A 19,097-nucleotide genomic window follows, 5' to 3' on the forward strand; every position below is an offset into this window, starting at 1 on the left:
TCCCCAGCGCTTAGCACAGTGCTTTGCACATAGTAAGCGCTTCAAAAAAATAAAGCAGAAGAAGAAGACACTGTTCTAACTGCTGGAGAAGATACAAGTTAATCAGGTGGGATAATAATAATGATGGCATTTATTAAGCCCTTACTATGTGCAGAGCACTGTTCTAAGCACTGGGGGGGATACAAGGTGATCAAGTCGTCCCACGTGGTGCTCACAGTCTTCATCCCCATTTTCCAGATGAGGTAACTGAGGCTCAGAGAAGTTAAGTGACTTGCCCAAGGTCACACAGCAGACATGTGGCAGAGTCGGAATTCAAACCCATGACCTCTGACTCCAACACCCGGGCTCTTTCCACTGAGCCGCGCTGCTTCTCTTAACTTCTCTGCTTCTCCAACTTCTCTTTTCCAATCCAGCAGAGAAGTCACTTCACTTCTCTGTGCCTCAGTGCCTCATCTGTAAAATGGGGATGGAGACTGTGAGCCCCCCATGGGGCGGGGACTGTGTCCAACCCCGAGAAGCAGCGTGGCTCAGTGGAAAGACCACGGGCTTGGAGTCAGGGGTCGTGGGTTCGAATCCCAGCTCTGTCAATTGTCAGCGGTGTGACTTTGGGCGAGTCACTTCACTTCTCTGCGCCTCAGTTACCTCACCTGTAAAAAGGGGGATGAAGACTGTGAGCCCCCCGTGGGACAACCCGATCACCTTGTAACCTCCCCAGCGCTTAGAACAGTGCTTTGCACATAGTAAGTGCTTAATAAATGTCATTATTATTATTTGTTCGTATCCACCCCAGCGCTTAGGACAGTGCCTGGCACCTATCATCATCATCATCATCATCAATCGTATTTATTGAGCGCTTACTATGTGCAGAGCACTGTACTAAGCGCTTGGGAAGTACAAATTGGCAACATCTAGAGACAGTCCCTACCCAACAGCGGGCTCACAGTCTAAAAGGGGGAGACAGAGAACAAAACCAAACATACTAACGAAATAAAATAAATAGAATAGCTATGTACAAGTAAAATAAATAGAGTAATAAATATGTACAAACATATATACATATATACAGGTGCTGTGGGGAAGGGAAGGAGGTACCTATGAAGCGCTTAGCAAATACCACAATTATGAACTGTATTAACAAATATCTAATTTTTTTTTTTTTTAAAAAGGGATTCCCTGCAGCCTGGACAGAGAGGGGGAGATGGATGGGGAATTGGGGAGGTGGGTGAGAGAGGCTTATGTTAGCCTCCTTCTCCTCCACCTCTTCTTCCTCCTCCTCCTCCTCCTCCTCTTCTTCCTCCTCCTCCTCTTCTTCCTCCTCCTCCTCTTCTTCCTCCTCCTCCTCTCCTCCCCACAGTCAATATTTGGGCTGCGAGAGGAGGAGGATCCGTTAACTTTCCCTCCGGGCCCTGGCCCTGCTATCCCAATTTTCTCCGTTTGCTATTTCCCTCTGAAACGTATCCCAAGGCTATCCCGTGGAGGAATACAGTGCTAGTTGCTTAGTACAGTGCTCTGCACGCAGTAAGCGCTCCATAAATAATAATAATGGTATTTGTGGTATTATTATTATCTTGTCGTCTGTCTCCCCCTTTTAGACTGTGAGCCCACTGCTGGGTAGGGACTGACTCTATATGTCGCCAACTTTCATTCAATCGTATTTATTGAGCGCTTACTGTGTGCAGAGCACTGTACCAAGCGCTTGGGAAGTACAAATCGGCAACTTGTACTTCCCAAGCGCTTAGTACGGTGCTCTGCACATGGTAAGCGCTCAATAAATACGATTGATTGATTGATTGAATAAGGATGGCATTTATTAAGCGCTTACTATGTGCAAAGCACTGTTCTAAGCGCCGGGGAGGTTACAAGGTGATCAGGTTGGCCCACGTGGGGCTCACAGTCTTCATCCCCATTTTACAGATGAGGTCACTGAGGCCCAGAGAAGTGACTTGCCGAAAGTCACACAGCTGACAACTTTGTTAAATTAAATTTGTTAAGCGCTTACTATGTGCCAAGCACTGGGGTAGATGCAAGGTAATCAGATTGTCCCACGTGGGGCTCGCGGTCTTCATCCCCATTTTACAGGTGAGGTCACTGAGGCCCAGATTAATCAATCAATCAATCAATCAATCGTATTTATTGAGCGCTTACTGTGTGCAGAGCACTGTACTAAGCGCTTGGGAAGTACAAGTTGGTGACATATAGAGATAGTCCCTACCCAACAGTGGGTTTACAGTCTAGAAGATCAGACAGGAGAGGGGGCAGGGGGGTCTGAGGGTCCCACTACGCTCCTCTAGTGCTAACCTTCTCACTGTGCCACGTTAACACAATTACTCATCCTCCGCCCCCAGATGACTGCATCAGCCTCCTTGCTGACCCCCCAGCCTCCTGCCTCTCCCCCCTCCAGTCCGGGGCGCTTACAACAGTGTTATTTGTTTGTTTAATGGCATTTATTGTACTTCCCAAGCACTTAGTACAGTGCTCTGCACACAGTAAGCGCTCAATAAATACGATTGATGATTTATTAAGCGCTTACTATGTGCAAAGCACCGTTCGAAGCGCTGGGGAGGTTGCCAGGTGATCAGGTGGTCCTAACGGGGGGCTCCCAGTCTTCATCCCCATTTTCCAGATGAGGGAACCGAGGCCCAGAGAAGTGAAGTGACTGGCCCAAGGTCACCCGGCTGACAAGTGGTGGAGCCGAGACTGGAACCCATGACCTCTGACTCCAAAGCCCGGGCTCTTTCCACTGGGCCACGCTGCTTCTTGGCACATAGTAAGTGCTTAAGAAATACCATTATTATTATTATTATTATTATTAAAGCCCGCTGCCCGGATCATCTTTCTACAGAAAGGTGCAGGACATGTCACCCCCCCCCAACCCTCAAAAATCTCCAGTGGTTGCCCCACCGCCTCCATATCATCATCATCCTCATCAATCGTATTTATTGAGCGCTTACTATGTGCAGAGCACTGTACTAAGCGCTTGGGAAGTACAAATTGGCAACATCTAGAGACAGTCCCTACCCAACAGTGGGCTCACAGTCTAAAAGGGGGAGACGGAGAGCAAAACCAAACATACTAACAAAATAAAATAAATGGAATAGATATGTACAAATCAATTAAATAAATAAATAAATAGAGTAAAAAAATCTGTACAAACATATATACATATATACAGGTGCTGTGGGGAAGGGAGGGAGGTAAGATGGGGGGATGGAGAGGGGGACGAGGGGGAGAGGAAGGAAGGGGCTCAGTCTGGGAAGGCCTCCTCGGCATTGGCTTCAAGGCTGTCCATCCCCTCTCCCCCTCCTACCTCACCTCGCTTCTCTCCTTTTATAACCCAGTCCAAACATTTTGCACCCCTAGGGCCCCTAACCCTCCTTTTCACTCTGCCTCCATCTCTGCCAACCCCGGCCAACTGAGTCCGGCCTGGAACAATCTCCCTCCTCAAATCCGACAACGACTCTCCCCCGCTTCAATCCCTCCTGAAGCCCCATCTCCTCCGAGAGGCCTTCCCAGACTAAGCCCCACTTTTCCTCACCTCCCACTCCCCTCGGCGTTGCCCTGATTTACTCCCTTTACTCTTAATAATAATAATAATGGCATTTATTAAGCGCTTGCTATGTGCAAAGAACTGTTCTATCAATCAATCAATCAATCAATCCATCGTATTTATTGAGCGCTTACTGTGTGCAGAGCACTGTAATAAGCGCTTGGGAAGTACAAGTTGGCAACAAGTTCTAAGCGCTGGGGAGGTTACAAGGTGATCAGGTTGTCCCACGGGGGGCTCACAGTCTTATCCCCATTTTACAGATGAGGTAACTGAGACACAGATAAGTGAAGTGACTTGCCCAAAGTCACACAGTTGACAGTTGGCGGAGCTGCGATTTGAACCCATGACCACTGACTCCAAAGCCCAGGTTCTTTCCACTGAGCCACTCTGCTACTCTACTCTTCCTTGCTAATCCAGCCCCACACCACTTATGTATATATTGGTCATTTATTTATTTGTATTGATGTCTGTCTCCCCCTCTCCAGACTGTGGGTAGGCAGGGATTGTGTCTGTTCTATTGTCAATCAGTCAATCAATCATATTTAGATTGATTTTTAGACTGGGAGCCCACTGTTGGGTAGGGACTGTCTCTATATGTTGCCAACTTGTACTTCCCAAGCGCTTAGTACAGTGCTCTGCACACAGTAAGCGCTCAATAAATATGATTGATGATGATATTTATTAAGTGCTTACTGTGTGCAGAGCACTGGACTAAGCGCTTGGGAAGTACAAGTTGGCAACATATAGAGACGGTACCTACCCAACAGTGGGCTCACAGTCTAGAAAGTGCTCTCCCTCTCCCAGGCGCTTAGTACAGTGCTCTGCACACAGCAAGCGCTTAATAAATACGACTGAATGTAAGGAGGGAGGGGAAATGAAGAGGGAATGGGGCTAGGGGCAGAGAGGATGGAGGGAGGGAATGAGGGGAGAGGGGAATGGGCTGGGGGGAGGAGGGGAGAGAGGGCAGGGTCCGGGGCAGGGGGACGAAGGAGGGAGAGAGGCAGGGAGAAGGGCAGGGCCCGGGGAGAGAGGAGGAGGAGGAGGAGGAGGAGGAGGAGGGATGGAGGGAGGGGGACGAGAGGAGAGGGGGCAGGGCCCGCCGGGAGAGAGGGGAGGGGGCGGGAGGATGGAGAGAGGGAGATGAGGATGGAGAGAGGGAGATGAGGGGGAGGGGGCTGGAGGATGGAGGGAGGAGGATGAAGGGAATGGGGTGGGAGGATGGAGAGAGGGAGATGAGGGGGAGGGGGCTGGACCACAGAGGCAGGGGAAAGAGGGGAATGAGGGTGGAAGGATGGAGAGAGGGAGATGAGGGGGAGGGGCTGGAGGATGGAGGGAGGGGGAAGAGGGGAATGGGGGTGGGAGGATGGAGAGAGGGAGATGAGGGGGAGGGGGCTGGACCACAGAGGCAGGGGAAAGAGGGGAATGAGGGTGGAAGGATGGAGAGAGGGAGATGAGGGGGAGGGGCTGGAGGATGGAGGGAGGGGGAAGAGGGGAATGGGGGTGGGAGGATGGAGAGAGGGAGATGAGGGGAAGGGGGCTGGACCACAGAGGCAGGGGGAAGAGGGGAATGGGGGTGGGAGGATGGAGAGAGGGAGATGGGGGAGGCGGCTGGATCACGGAGGCAGGGGGATGAGGGGAATGGGGGTGGGAGGATGGAGGGAGGAGGATGAGGGGAATGGGGTGGGAGGATGGAGAGAGGGAGATGAGGGGGAGGAGGTTGGAGGATGGATGGAAGAGGGTGAAGGGAATGGGGTGGGAGGATGGAGGGGGGACATGAGGGGGAGGGGGCTGGACCACAGAGGCAGGGGGATGGATGAGGGGAATGGGGGTGGGAGGATGGAGAGAGGGAGATGAGGGGGAGGGGGCTGGAGGACGGAGGGAGGGGGATGAAGGGGCGGGAGAATGGAGGGAGGGGGATGAAGGGAGGGGGGCGGGAGGATGGAGAGAAAGAGATGAGGGGGAGGGGGCGGAAGAGAGCAGAGGGGGGATTAGGGATTAGAGAAGCAGCGTGGCTCAGTGGAAAGAGCCTGGGGTTTGGAGTCAGGGGTAGTGGGTTCAAACCCTGGCTCCGCCAATTGTCAGCTGTGTGACTCTGGGCAAGTCACTTCACTTCTCTGGGCCTCAGTTCCCTCATCTGTAAAATGGGGATGAAGACTGTGAATCCCCCATGGGACAACCTGATCACCTTGTAAACTCCAGCGCTTAGAACAGGGCTTTGCACATAGTAAGCGCTTAATACATGCCATTGTTATTATTATTAGGGGGTGGCAGGAAGGAGGGAGAGGAATGAGGGGAGGGGGATAAGGAGAGAAAGAGATGAGGGGTGAGAGGATGGAGGGAGGGGAAGGAGGAGGAGGGAGGACAGGCTTGGGGCAGCGAGGCCCAAGGGGGTGGAGGCCGGGGCAGGGCTGGGGGTGCGGGGTTGGGGGGCACGTGGACTCACGCGGACGAGGCGGGCGCGCTTGACGAGGTCGTTGAGCTTGCGCAGGGCAGAGTGCCGGGGCAGGCCCTGGATGTCCTGGAACAGGTCCTGCTCCTCCAGCTCGAACAGGTGCCGGTTGTCGGACACCAGGAGCGGCTGGGCCCAGAAGGAGCCGATGTAGACGCGCAGGACCTCGGGCGTGTTGACCACCTTGCCCAGGGACCACATGAGCGCCCCGTAGACGCGCATCAGCTGCTGCGTCTCCACCATGTCGGCCTTGTTCAGCACCACGCGGATCTTGTCCTCGTTGCCCTTGAGGGCCCGGATGGCCTCCGAGAACTCGTCCGAGATCTCCAGCTTGTGGGCGTCGAAAAGCAGGATGATGAGATCCACCCGCTCCGCGAACCACTGCAGCACCGCAGGGAAGTCGTACCCTGCCCGGTGGGAGAGCGGGAAGGCCCGGGATGAGACGCCCACCCAAAGTGCTCAGCAAATACCACCGATGGATGGAGAGGAGGCTAGGCCAGTCTTGGGCAAGACCTGCTTTTGGATACCACCCCCTTTCTCACCCCTTAATTCTCTTTTGCTGCACCTTTTTGTTGGAAACAGCGTTCCAATCAATCAATCGTATTTATTGAGCGCTTACCGTACTAAGCGCTTGGGAAGTACAAATTGGCAACACATAGAGACAGTCCCTACCCAACAGTGGGCTCACAGTCTAAAAGGGGGAGACAGAGAACAGAACCAAACATACCAACAAAATAAAATAAATAGGATAGAAATGTACAAGTAAAATAAATAAATAAATAAATAAATAAATAGAGTAATAAATATGTACAACCATATATACATATATATAGGTGCTGTGGGGAAGGGAAGGAGGTACGATGGGGGGATGGAGAGGGGGACGAGGGGGAGAGGAAGGAAGGGGCTCAGTCTGGGAAGGCCTCCTGGAGGAGGTGAGCTCTCAGCAGGGCCAACAACGGACTGTGATCGTCTCCATATGTTGCCATCTCGCACTTCCCAAGTGCTTAGTACAGTGCTCTGCACTACATACATATATATAGATTGTCCCACATGGGGCTCACTGTCTTTATATATATATGCTTGTACATATTTATATTTATAATATATAAATTATATATTATATGAATTACATAATTTATAATATATAAATTTATATTTATATATATGTTTGCACATATTTATAATATATAAATTTATATATAAATTATATATTATATGAATTATATAATTTATAACATATAAAGTTATATATATGTTTGTACACATTTATTACTCTATTTATTTATTTTATTTGTACATATTTATTCTATTTATTTTATTTTGTTAATATGTTTTGTTGTGTTCTCTGTCTCCCCCTTCTAGACTGTGAGCCCGCTGTTGGGTAGGGACCGTCTCTGTATGCTGCCAACTTGTACTTCCCAAGCGCTTAGTCCAGTGCTCTGCACACAGTAAGCGCTCAATAAATACGATTGAATGAATGAATGAATGAATGAACAACCTGATCACCTTGTATCCCCCCCAGCGCTTAGAACAGTGCTCTGCACATAGCAAGCGCTTAACAAATGCCATCATTACTATTGGATCCAATCCCTGTCCCATATGGGGCTCACAGTCTTCATCGCCTTTTTATAGATGTGGTAACTGAGGTCCAGAGAAGTGATGTGACACGCCCAAGGTCACACAGCGGATAAGTGGCAGAGGCAGAATTAGAACCCAGGTCCAGGCTCTATCCAATAGGCCACGCTGCTTCTCTAATCCCCATTTTACGGATGAGGGAACTGAGGCCCAGAGCAGTGAGGTGGCTAGCGCTGCCTGCCCCCGGATTCAATCAATCAATCAATCAATCGTATTTATTGAGCGCTTACCGTGTGCAGAGCACTGTACTAAGCGCTTGGGAAGTCCAAGTTGGCAACATATAGAGACGGTCCCTACCCAACAGTGGGCTCACAGTCTAGAAGGGGGAGACAGAGAACAAAACCAAACATATTAACAAAATAAAATAAATAGAATAGATATGTACAAGTTAAATGAATAGAGTAATAAATACGTACAAATATATATACATATATACAGGTGCTGTGGGGAAGGGAAGGAGGTGGGGCGAGGGGGATGGAGGGGGGGAGGGGGGAGAGGAAGGAGGGGGCTCAGTCTGGGAAGGCCTCCTGGAGGAGGTGAGCTCTCAACTGAGTCACAGAGAAGCATCACTTTCACTTCAACTTAAAACTGCTTATAAGCTCCTTTTTCGCTGGGCCACACATACGTGCACACCTGTGTGTGTTTGCACACATAAATACACAGAGCGCGGGTTGAGGACGGTCCCAGCGCTGTGTCCCCCCCAACTTGGGAGGTGCTCAGAAAGAGCAGGACAGGGCAAGGGGTGCGGGGGAGTGGAGGGAGGCGGATGCGGAAAAAGAGGCCGGGATGACTCTGATGGACGTTAGACCTACACAAAGGCATTTCCGAGGAGTCTGTGAAGGCAGCTGGTCCCTTTCCGTCCAGAAAAGTAAATATATTATAATCCAATTTTATATAATAATAATAATGGCATTTGTCAAGCGCTTACTATGTGTGAAGTACTGCTCTAAGCGCTGGGGGGATACAAGGTGATCAGGTTGCCCCATGTGGGGCTCACCGTCTTAATCCCCATTTTACAGATGAGGGAACTGAGGCTCAGAGAAGTGAAGTGACTTGCCCAAGGTCACACAGCAGAAATGTGGCAGAGTCGGGATTAGAACCCACGACCTCTGACTCCCAAACCCGGGCTCTTTCCACTGAGCCACGCTGCTTCTCCTGTATATAATAATAATAATAATGGCATTTATTAAGTGCTTACTATGTGCAAGGCACTGTTCTAAGCGCTGGGGAGGTTACAAGGTGATCAGGTTGTCCCATGTGGGGCTCACAGTCTTAATCCCCATTTTACAGATGAGGGAACTGAGGCTCAGAGAAGTGAAGTGACTTGCCCAAGGTCACACAGCAGAAATGTGGCAGGGCGGAATTAGAACCCACGACCTCTGACTCCCAAACCCGGGCTCTTTCCACTGAACCACGCTGCTTCTCCTATATATAATAATAATAATAATAATAATGGTATTTATTAAGCGCTTACTATGTGCAAGGCACTGTTCTAAGCGCTGGGGAGGTTACAAGGTGATCAGGTTGTCCCATGTGGGGTCACAGTCTTAATCCCCATTTTACAGATGAGGGAACTGAGGCCCAGAGAAGTTAAGTCACTTGCCCAAAGTCACACAGCTGACGATCGGCAGAGCCGCGATAATACCGAATGATCTATACATCACTGTTTTTTATATGTCTCCATATCATTGTTAGGATTATCATATTTATGGAGCGCTTACTATGTGTCAAACGTCCTACTAAGTGCTGGGACAGATACAAGTTAATCAGGTTAGAGTCTCATGTGGGGCTCACAGCCGAAGTCGGAGGGAATAAGAAGCAGCGTGGCCTTAATGGACGGAACCCGGTCTTGGGAGTCAGCAGGCCCTGGGTTCTAATCCTGACTCTGCCACTTGTCTGCTGTGAGACCTTGAGCAAGTCACTTCACTTCTCTGAGTCTCAGTTCCCTCATCTGTGAAATGGGGATTAAGACTGTGAGCCTCATTCATTCATTCATTCATTCATTCAATCGTATTTATTGAGCGCTTCCTGTGCGCAGAGCACTGGACTAAGCGCTTGGAAAGTACAATTCAGCAATAAAGAGAGACAATAATAATAATGATGATGGTATTTGTTAAGCGCTTACTATGTGCCAAGCACTGTTCTAAGCGCTAGGGTAAATACAAGGTTATAATAATAATAATAATGGTGGCATTTGTTAAATGCTTACTATGTGCAAAGCACTGTTCTAAGCGCTGGGGTAAATACAAGGTTATAATAATAATAATAATGGTGGCATTTGTTAAATGCTTACTATGTGCAAAGCACTGTTCTAAGCGCTGGGGAGTTTACCAGGTGATCAGGCTGTCCCACATGGGGCTCCCAGTCTTAATCCCCATTTTACAGATGAGGTAATGGAGGCACAGAGAAGTGAAGTGACTTGCCCAAAGTCACACAGCAGACAAGTGGCGGAGCCGGGATTAGAACCCAAGACCTCTGACTCCCAAGCCCGGGCTCTTTCAATAGTGCTTTGCACATAGTAAGCGCTTAATAAATGCCATCATTATTATTAAGCCACACTCCCTGCCCACAGCGGGCTCAGAGTCTAGAAGCGGGAGGACAAGACATCAAAACAAGTAAACAGGCATGTAGGACGAGGACTGTATCCAATCTGATTAGCTTTTATCTACCCCCAGCGCTTAGTACAGTGCCTGGCACATAGTAAGAGCTTAATAGATATCATTTGAAAAGGAAAAAGGATTTAAAGGAGACGCTCCATCACTTTGAGAGGCAGGGAGCTGGCTGGGGTGAGGGCTCTCGGGCTTGACCTCTGACCCCGGAGGGTCCCTGGGCTGCGGGGAAGGGATGGCTGGGAGAGGCAGGAGGCCTGAGGAAAGGAGGGAGGGCGCCCGGTCCCCGCAGGGGCTGGCACTCTGCCCAGCTGGCAGCTGCCCCGGCCCGGGCTCGTAATTCCTAAAAAGGAAATAAGGAGCGTTTCCTGGGAAAGCCGGGCTTGGCGGTGGGACATTGTTCCAGGGGGGAAGGGGCTTCGTCACACGCCAAACTGCTCGGGCCTCCGGGACCCCTCGTCTTATCTCTCCGCAACACCTCTCCTCGCCCCCCTGCTCCCGTCCGGGCGGCCTCGCTCCCCCCACCCAAACCCCCCCAGAGCCCCCACCCCGCCTCTTCCCCCCTCCCGATCCGGCCGGATCGGAAAATCTGTCTCACACCGGAGCCAGGGAGGAGGCCGAGAGTCAGGAATGAACACTGAGTCACCGCCCCGCCCGGGAGCACCGAGAGATGTGGGGGGCACCGAGAGACTGGGGGGACGGAGGGAGGGGAGACATGAGGGGGAAGATGCTGAAGGAGGGACATGGATGGACCCGGGGACGAGAGGCACAGGGGACACTCACACTCACCGGAGGCCGGCGGGGAGAACCGAGAAACAGCAGAGACCCGGGAGATGATGGGGTGGAGAGACACAGAGGGTGGGAACGGGGAGAGACACTGGGCCACGTGGTGGGGTGGTGGTGGTGGTGGTTTGGGGGGAACGGAGCCACGTTAGAGATTCGAGAGATGATGGGGGGACAGGGACGTGAGACACGGTGGCTGTGGAGAGAGACATGGGGGAGATGGAGAGGTGGGGGGACCTGGGTGGCCGTGAGGGCCCGAGAGGGCAGAGGAGCCCGTTTTCCCACGGGGAGTGGGGCACCCCGACCTCGGAGAGTTTAACGGTTGGTCGGAAAGAGCCCATCTGGGCCTTTTGGGTTTCCTCCCGGAAACTTTTAGTGCTTTCCGGCCCTCGGGTGGGAGCCTGGAGCCAAGGAGGCCGAGTCCCCCCCCCGGCCCCGTCCCACCCAAGCGGATGGGCACAGGGGAGGGGGCACCCTGGGGCATGGGGATGCGGCCGGGCATGGGGGAGGGGGTTCTGCCCGCCCACAGCCAGGCAAGGGGGAGAGGGCACCTCTGGGCATGGGGAAGGGGCCCCCACGACCCACAGCTGGGCACAGGGGAGGGGGCTCTGTGCCCTGTGGACCCCCAGCAGACGCAGATGGATGAGGGATCGGAGACCCTGGGGGCGGGATTGTCCTGGGGACGAGGATGGAAATAGCCGGGCTCCGGGGGTCTTTCCCACAGAATGGATTTAGCCCTGGAATGCCAACCTCAGTGACCAGCCCGCCCGCCTGGGGCCAGAAGGGGAAGCCAAGGGGCAGGGCGGCCCAGCCAGGGGGGCGAGAACCAGGGAGTGGAGGGAAGGGTCCCGGTGTCCAGGCCTCATCTCGATCACAGAGGGGTCTCCCCAGCCCTTCCCGCCTGGAGCACAGTCAGGGTGGAAGCCCCCCGCCCCCTCCCGGGGTCCCCCCCCACCCCCCGTCCAACAGTGCCTATTGAACCCGCCCCCCAGCATCTGGACAAGAAATCTGGGAATCACTCTCTTTTCCAGATGCTCCAAGGCTCCTCCCTGTTCCTGTTCCCGCCGGGACCCTGCGGCTGCCAAAACGGCCTTAACCCCTGCACTGCCCGTGGACCCCTCCCCTGGGTCTCAATTCCCCTTCCAACTCCCTCACCCCAGCTCTCTGCCCTAATTCCCCCCCCAGCCCCCTTCCCCATCTGCCCCCACCTCGGCTGTCTTTCCTAATCCCCCCCAGTCCCCACAGATGGCCCCCACCCAATCTCTCTGCCCTGATTCTCCCCCCATCTGCCCCCACCCCAGCCCTCTGCCCTGGTTCCTCGCCCGCCCGCCGCCTTCGGCCTCTCCCTCCCTGTGCCCCTCTCCTCCGTGCCCTCTGCCCTCCTTTCCCGCCTCCACCCTGGTTCCAGCGGGCCCTCCCCAGCCTCCTGCCCAACTGCCCCACAGCCTGACTCCCGGCCCGGAAGACCCCAATCCGAAGTCTACGGAGGGAGGGAGGGACTGTCTCTATATGTTGCCAATTTGTACTTCCCAAGCGCTTAGTACAGTGCTCTGCACATAGTAAGCGCTCAGTAAATACGATTGATGATGATGATGATAGCACCCAGAGCCCCTACAATGCCGGTGTCAGGGGTTTCAGCCTTGATGTTGCCAACCTGTACTTCCCAAGCGCTTAGTACAGTGCTCTGCACACAGTAAGTGCTCAATAAATACGACTGAATGAATGAGAGACTCTCCTTGGAAAACCCCTGGGCCCTGGCGCCAGAGAACCCTTCTGTAACTGCATTCAACCTGATTAATTTGTATCTACCTTAGTGCTTAGAACAGTGCTTGGCACCTAGTAAGCACTTAACAAGCACCAGAATCACTATTATTATTATTATTATTATTATTAATAAACACCTCCAAATCCCTCGCCGGCGAGAAGCAGAGTGGCCTAGTGGATAGAACCCGAGTCTGGAAGTCAGGAGGACCCGGGCTCTGCTGGGTGACCTTGGGCCCATCTCTGGGCCTCAGTCCCCTTGTCTGTAAAATGGGGGTAAAGAGTGTGAGCCCCATGTGGGACGGGGACTGTGTCCAACCTGTTTAGCTTAGATTTACCCTAGCTCTTGGCTGTGCCTGGCATATAGTAAACGCTAAACAAATACCATTAAGACCAAAAAGGAATGTTCTGGGGGGGTGGGGATGTCTTAGCTGGGCCAGACCCCAGTTCCTCCGGCCCCCCTCCAGGGAGCCGGGAGGAGCCGGGCCCCATCCCCCTTCCAGGAATCCGGGCGGGCGGCCCGCAGCCCTGTGCCGCCTGGGACACCCCGTTCTCCCGGAGGCTCCCCGCTCCTCCGCCACCCCCTCCCAGCTGTTTATAAATTCCTCAACCCCCGCCCCGCCCCAGGCAGGCAGGAGACGGAGGCGGGCAGGGTGGGCAGGGAGGCGGGCAGGGGGTTGGGAGTCCCTGCCCCCCAAGACCCAGCCACCCTCAGAGAGGGGAAGCCCAGGGCGGGGCCGGGGAGCGGGAGGATGGCACCGCTCCTCTCAATTTCCAATCTCTGACTCCTCCTGGCGCCCTGACTATCTGCCGTCCATCCCGGGCCCCAGGCAGGCTGCCACACGCCTGCTCCTCCGCACGCACTTCCCAGCCCTCCCTGACAGACACTCCACCCTGGGGCCCGGGCAAGACCCCGCAGGAGGGGCAAGGGCAGGGGCTAAGGGGTGGGCACGGCGAATCTTGGGCATCCGGACTCCCTCACGCGAGTCTCGGGATCCAGTTGTCCCCACCCGCAGCTTGGGCCACCTTTCCTGGGCCCTGGGCCACTCCAAATTTAGCCTTCGCCCTCCCCCAGATCCTGGCACCCCTGGGTCTCCCTTCCCCACCCCAGGCCTTGAGCCCTCCACCCTCAAACACACTGCAGGGACCCAGCCCCCCATGCTGTCCCCCGACCCCACCCTCCACAACCTTAGTCAGTCAGTCGTATTTACTGAGCGCTTTCCGTCGGCAGAACTCTGGGCCTCATCTGTAAAACGGGGATTAAGACTGTGATCCCCCCGTGGGACAACCTGACCACCTTGTATCCTCCCCAGCGCTCAGAACAGTGCTTCGCACATAGTAAGCGCTTAACAAACGCTATTATTATTATTACTAAGCGCTTGGGAGAGTCCAATAAGAGCAATAAACGGACACATTCCCCGCCCACAAAAATAATAATGATGATGGCATTTGTTGATGGTAATGGTGGCATTTGTTAAGCGCTTACTATGTGCAGAGCACTGTTCTAAGCGCCGGACAATGAACACAATGAATTTCGGGGCTAGAAGGGGAGCTTACAGTCTACTCCCACCCCCTTATCCCGGGCCCACCTCCTTCCCCCAACTTCAGTCCTTCCAGCTGGCCAAGGCCCGGCCCCTGACTCTCATTTCACTCATCACTGTGGTATTTGTGAAGTCCTCAGGGCCAAGCCCTGCTCAGCACTGGGGTAGGAGGCAAGATAATCAGGGTGGAAGCAGGGTGGGGTCTGGTCTTTTAGACTGTGAGCCCACCGTTGGGTAGGGACCGTCTCTATAAGTTGCCAACTTGTACTTCCCAAGCGCTTAGTACAGTGCTCTGCACACAGTAAGTGCTCAATAAATACGATTGATTGATTGATTGATTGATTGATTGGTCCCGGCCGCATCCTCTCACCTCGGCTTACTCTCTGCTTGGCCCCCGACAGGATTCCTGGGGTGTCGATGAGGCTGATGCTCTCCAGGACCTGGTTTGGGATCTGGGCACACATGAACCTGGGGACAAGAAGGCCGGCTGGGATCAGGGGTGGGAAGAGCCCGGGTTTTGGAGTCGGAGGTCGTGGGTTCCAATCCCGGCTCCGCCACTTGTCAGCCGGGTGACTTTGGGCAAGTCACTTCACTTCTCTGGGTCTCAGTTACCTCTTCTGTAAAAATGGGGATAAAGACTGGGAGCCCCCGGGGGCCAACCTGATCATTTTGTAACCTCCCCAGCGCTTAGAACAGTGCTTTGCACATAGTAAGTACTTAATAAATGCCATTATTATTATTATTATTATTATCATCAGGGGTCGTGGGCGTGGAAAGGAGTGGAGACCGGGGAAGCCAGTGAGGAGACCCTCCTTCTTCCCCAAGCCAGCACCCTCCCACATTGGCATCCCCGTCGGGGGGTGCCTGGGGATGACCCGTCTGTCTCCCCTCCCTCATTGTGGTGGTCGATGCCAATCCCAGAAGAAACTGGGGTTCCAGGGACCCCTCTAGATTGTCAGCTCATTGTGGGCAGGGAATGTGTCAGTTTATTCATTCATTCATCGTATTTATTAAGCACTTACTGCGTGCGGAGCACTGTTCTAAGCGTTTGGGAAAGTAGAATACAATAAACAGTTATATTTCCCACCCACGATGAGCTCACAGTCTCGGTGGGGGGAGACAGACATCAACACAAATTGTTCTATTGTACTCTCCCAAGTGCTCAGTACAGTGCTCTGCGCACAGTAAGCACTCAATAAATACAACTGATCGATCGGAAGCGCCAGGGGTGGCCAACTGATGCCAGGGAAGCCGTGGTGGGGGGGTGGGGGGGCTTCCTGGGTCCAGCTGGGGGAAATCCCTGCCCGCTTTTCTCTCCTGGGGGCTCCCGTCATGTCTCCAAATGTCTGTTCTGCAGGTCCCAGGGTGGCGGGGGAGCCTGGTGGGCAGGGCTGGGCAGACCCTGCCAGGGGAAGCCGGGCTCTGAAAGATGTTCAGGACGGGTGACGACTCGGGTGGCGCGTAGCAAACGGCCGGGAAGGGGAGGGTTCCCTCGCCCCAGTTGGCAGCGGGGCCAGTGCCCAGTCAGTTCAAGCACTGCAGGAGGAAATCTGGGCCCAACTGTCCCTCCCCGTAGGAGGCGGGAAACCCTGTCCTCCACCAGGCACTGCCACACTGCCCACCCTGAACGCAAAGTGGCCCTGGGCAGAGACACCCTCCTCCCCCCGCCCCAAGCACCCTGCAGCCTCCAGTGCCCACCACGGCCGGCCCCTCTGGGACCAGAGAAGGAGGTAGACCGCGGGGCCATCGAGGGAGAGGCCTGAGCAACTTGGGGGTGACAGCCTGGCGTCTCTGGTGCCAGGCTCCTCCCCTGCCCTCGTCCCCCCAGCCGTCCCATCGGGCCCTTTTCTCACCTCCTGATGTCAGTCAGTCCATCGTATCGATTGTACATATATATGTTTGTACATATTTATTACTCTATTTATTTATTTTATTTGTACATATCCATTCTATTTATTTTATTTTGTTAGTATGTTTGGTTTTGTTCTCTGTCTCCCCCTTTTAGACTGTGAGCCCACTGTTGGATAGGGACTGTCTCTATATGTTGCCAACTTGTACTTCCCAAGCGCTTAGTCCAGTGCTCCGCACATAGTAAGCGCTCACTAAATACGATTGATGGTGATGATGATTGAGGGCTTACTGTGTGTAAAGAACCGTACTGGGCGCTTGGGAGAGTACGGCATAACAGTATCAGGGCCACGTTCCCTGCACACAGCAAGCTTACAGTCCAGAAGGAGAGGCAGATATTAATAGGAGTAAAATAGAGATCTGCCCCCCGTCCTCTGCCCTCCGGGCCTTGCCCTGACTCGGACGCCCTCGGCGCCCTGTGGCTTCGCCGCTCTCGGCCTTGCCCGCTCCCCATGCCTCCCAGGGACCCTCGCCCGCTTCTGATGCCCCGTATCCACGCCGTCGCCCACCCGGATCCCCCCGAGGCCTCACGGCCCACGACCCCGGGTCTCCGCGCCCCGGTTGGCGCCCCAGGCCCGCACTGACCGGTTGAGGAAGGTGTTCCCGAAGGGGTTGAGCTTGCGGAAGGGCTTGTTGGGGTCGACGATGAGGGCGTTCCCGGGCACGATGCCCTCGGCCTCGCCGTGCATGACGGCCACGAAGGAGTCGGTGGTGGGCTCGGGCCCCACGCGGCTGCCGGGCACGTCCTGCTCCAGCAGGTACTGGATGAAGCTGGTCTTGCCGGTGCTGTACTGGCCCACCACCAGGACCATGGGCTTGTTGTCGAAGTCGGCGTCTTCCAGGGCGGGCGAGTGGAAGTCGTGGAAGCGGTAGTGGTCCTCGAGGGGAAGCAGCTTCTTGCGGTACAGCTCCTTGAGGCCGTCGGTCACCGTCTGGATGACCTCGGGCTGCTTCTTGTGGGCCTCGTGCTTGCGGAGCCAGCTGAACATGATGCCCTCAAGCCCCGGGTGGGCACGGTGGGCACGGTGGGCAAAGAGGGCACAGTGGGCACGGAGGGCTCCTCCTGTGCGGATGCAGAGAGAGGGGAAAGAGGGATAAGGGGATGGGGAGCGAGGTCAGTGCCAGGCGGTGCCAGGCGATGCTGGGGTAGGAGGCAAGATAATCAGGGTGGAAGCAGGGTGGGGTCTGGTCTTTTAGACTGTGAGCCCACTGTTGGGTAGGGACCGTCTCTATATGTTGCCAACTTGGACTTCCCAAGCGCTTAGTCCAGTGCTCTGCACATAGTAAGCGCTCAATAAATACGATCGATGAGGATGATGAGGAGTCGCCCTCCGGGAGGTGGGAGCGGGGAGGGTTGGGGAGGTTGGGCAGGGCTCTTGGGGTCGGGGCAGTGGGGCAGGGGAGGAGGGGGAAGACCCACCCAACGGTGCCAGGCGCGGGCGGGCGACTGTAGGCGACGCCTCCTGGGCTTCTCGGCGGGGTCGGCTGGGCTCGGGGCGAAGGCGAGGGCGAAGGCCGGACTGTGAGCTCCCGGGGACCGCTCACACGCCGCGGGAGGGAAGAAGAGGCCGAGAGGGGAGGGACGGGACGGACGGAGGGAGGGAAGGAGGGAGGGACGGAGGGAGGCGGGGGGCTGGGGACAGTCTTGGGGGGAGGCCAGGGGGAAACCCCACAGGGAACCAAGGGCTCTGGCGCCCCCTGAAGGCCTGCAGGAGGCCCAGCGGGGGAGGGCCTCGGCCTGGGCAGCCCCTGCCAGCCCCTGGCATCCCCTGGCATCCCCTGGCATCCCCTGGCACGCCCTGGCATCCTCCGGGGGATGCTCCGAGACCCCCAGATCTGGGCTCTGGAGCCCCCTGAAGGCCTGCAGGCGGCCCAGCGGGGGAGGACCTCCGCCTGGGCAGCCCCTGGCAGCCCCTGGCAGCCCCCGGGAGATGCTCCGAGACCCCCAGATCTGGGCTCTGGAGCCCCCTGAAGGCCTGCAGGCGGCCCAGACGGGGAGGACCTCGGCCTGGGCATCCCCTGGTATCCCCCGGGGGATGCTCCGAGACCCCCAGATCTGGGCTCTGGAGCCCCCTGAAGCCCTGCAGGCGGCCCAGAGCGGGAGGACCTCATCGTCATCATCATCATCAATCGTCTTTATTGAGCGCTTACTATGTGCAGAGCACTGTGCTAAGCGCTTGGGAAGTACAAATTGACAACATATAGAGACAGTCCCTACCCAACAGTGGGCTCACAGTCTAAAAGACCTCGGTCTGGGCATCCCCTGGCATCCCCCTGGGGATGCTCCAAGACCCCCAGATTTGGGCTGTGGAGCCCCCTGAAGCCCTACAGGCGGCCCAGAGGGGGAGGACCTCGGTCTGGGCATCCCCTGGCATCTTCCCGGGGATGGTCCGAGACCCCCAGATCTGGGCTCTGGAGACCCCTGAAGGCCTGTAGGCGGCCCAGCGGGGGAGGACCTCGGTCTGGGCATCCCCTGGCATCTTCCCGGGGATGGTCCGAGACCCCCAGATCTGGGCTCTGGAGACCCCTGAAGGCCTGTAGGCGGCCCAGCGGGGGAGGACCTCGGTCTGGGCATCCCCTGGCATCTTCCCGGGGATGGTCCGAGACCCCCAGATCTGGGCTCTGGAGCCCCCTGAAGGCCTGTAGGCGGCCCAGCGGGGGAGGACCTCGGCCTGGGCATCCCCTGACATCCCCTGGCATCCCCCGGGGGATGCTCCGAGACCCCCCAGATCTGGGCTCTGGAGCCCCCTGAAGCCCTACAGGCGGCCCAACGGGGGTGGACCTCCGCCTGGGCATCCCCTGGCATCCCCCGGAGGATGCTCCGAGACCACCAGAATTGGGCTCTGGAGCCCCCTGAAGCCCTA

The 19,097-nt window shown here is 55.3% G+C and overlaps 1 protein-coding gene across 1 annotated transcript in view; it reads right to left on the reverse strand.

The window, feature by feature from the left end:
• EHD2 (EH domain containing 2) overlaps nt 1–17,258 on the reverse strand; it is a 30,715-nt gene extending 13,457 nt beyond the window's left edge. The window contains exons 1-3 of the mRNA XM_038767175.1: nt 16,819–17,258; nt 14,696–14,793; nt 5,991–6,403 (exon numbers count right to left, since the gene is read on the reverse strand). Of these exons, the coding sequence (XP_038623103.1) occupies nt 5,991–6,403; nt 14,696–14,793; nt 16,819–17,222 (915 nt within the window). The 5' untranslated portion in view covers nt 17,223–17,258. The remainder of the gene's footprint in view (nt 1–5,990; nt 6,404–14,695; nt 14,794–16,818) is intronic.
• Nucleotides 17,259–19,097: the final 1,839 nt, after the last annotated feature.

The sequence above is a fragment of the Tachyglossus aculeatus genome, chromosome 26 (assembly GCF_015852505.1).
Source record: "Tachyglossus aculeatus isolate mTacAcu1 chromosome 26, mTacAcu1.pri, whole genome shotgun sequence".
NCBI classification, from domain to species: domain Eukaryota; kingdom Metazoa; phylum Chordata; class Mammalia; order Monotremata; family Tachyglossidae; genus Tachyglossus; species Tachyglossus aculeatus.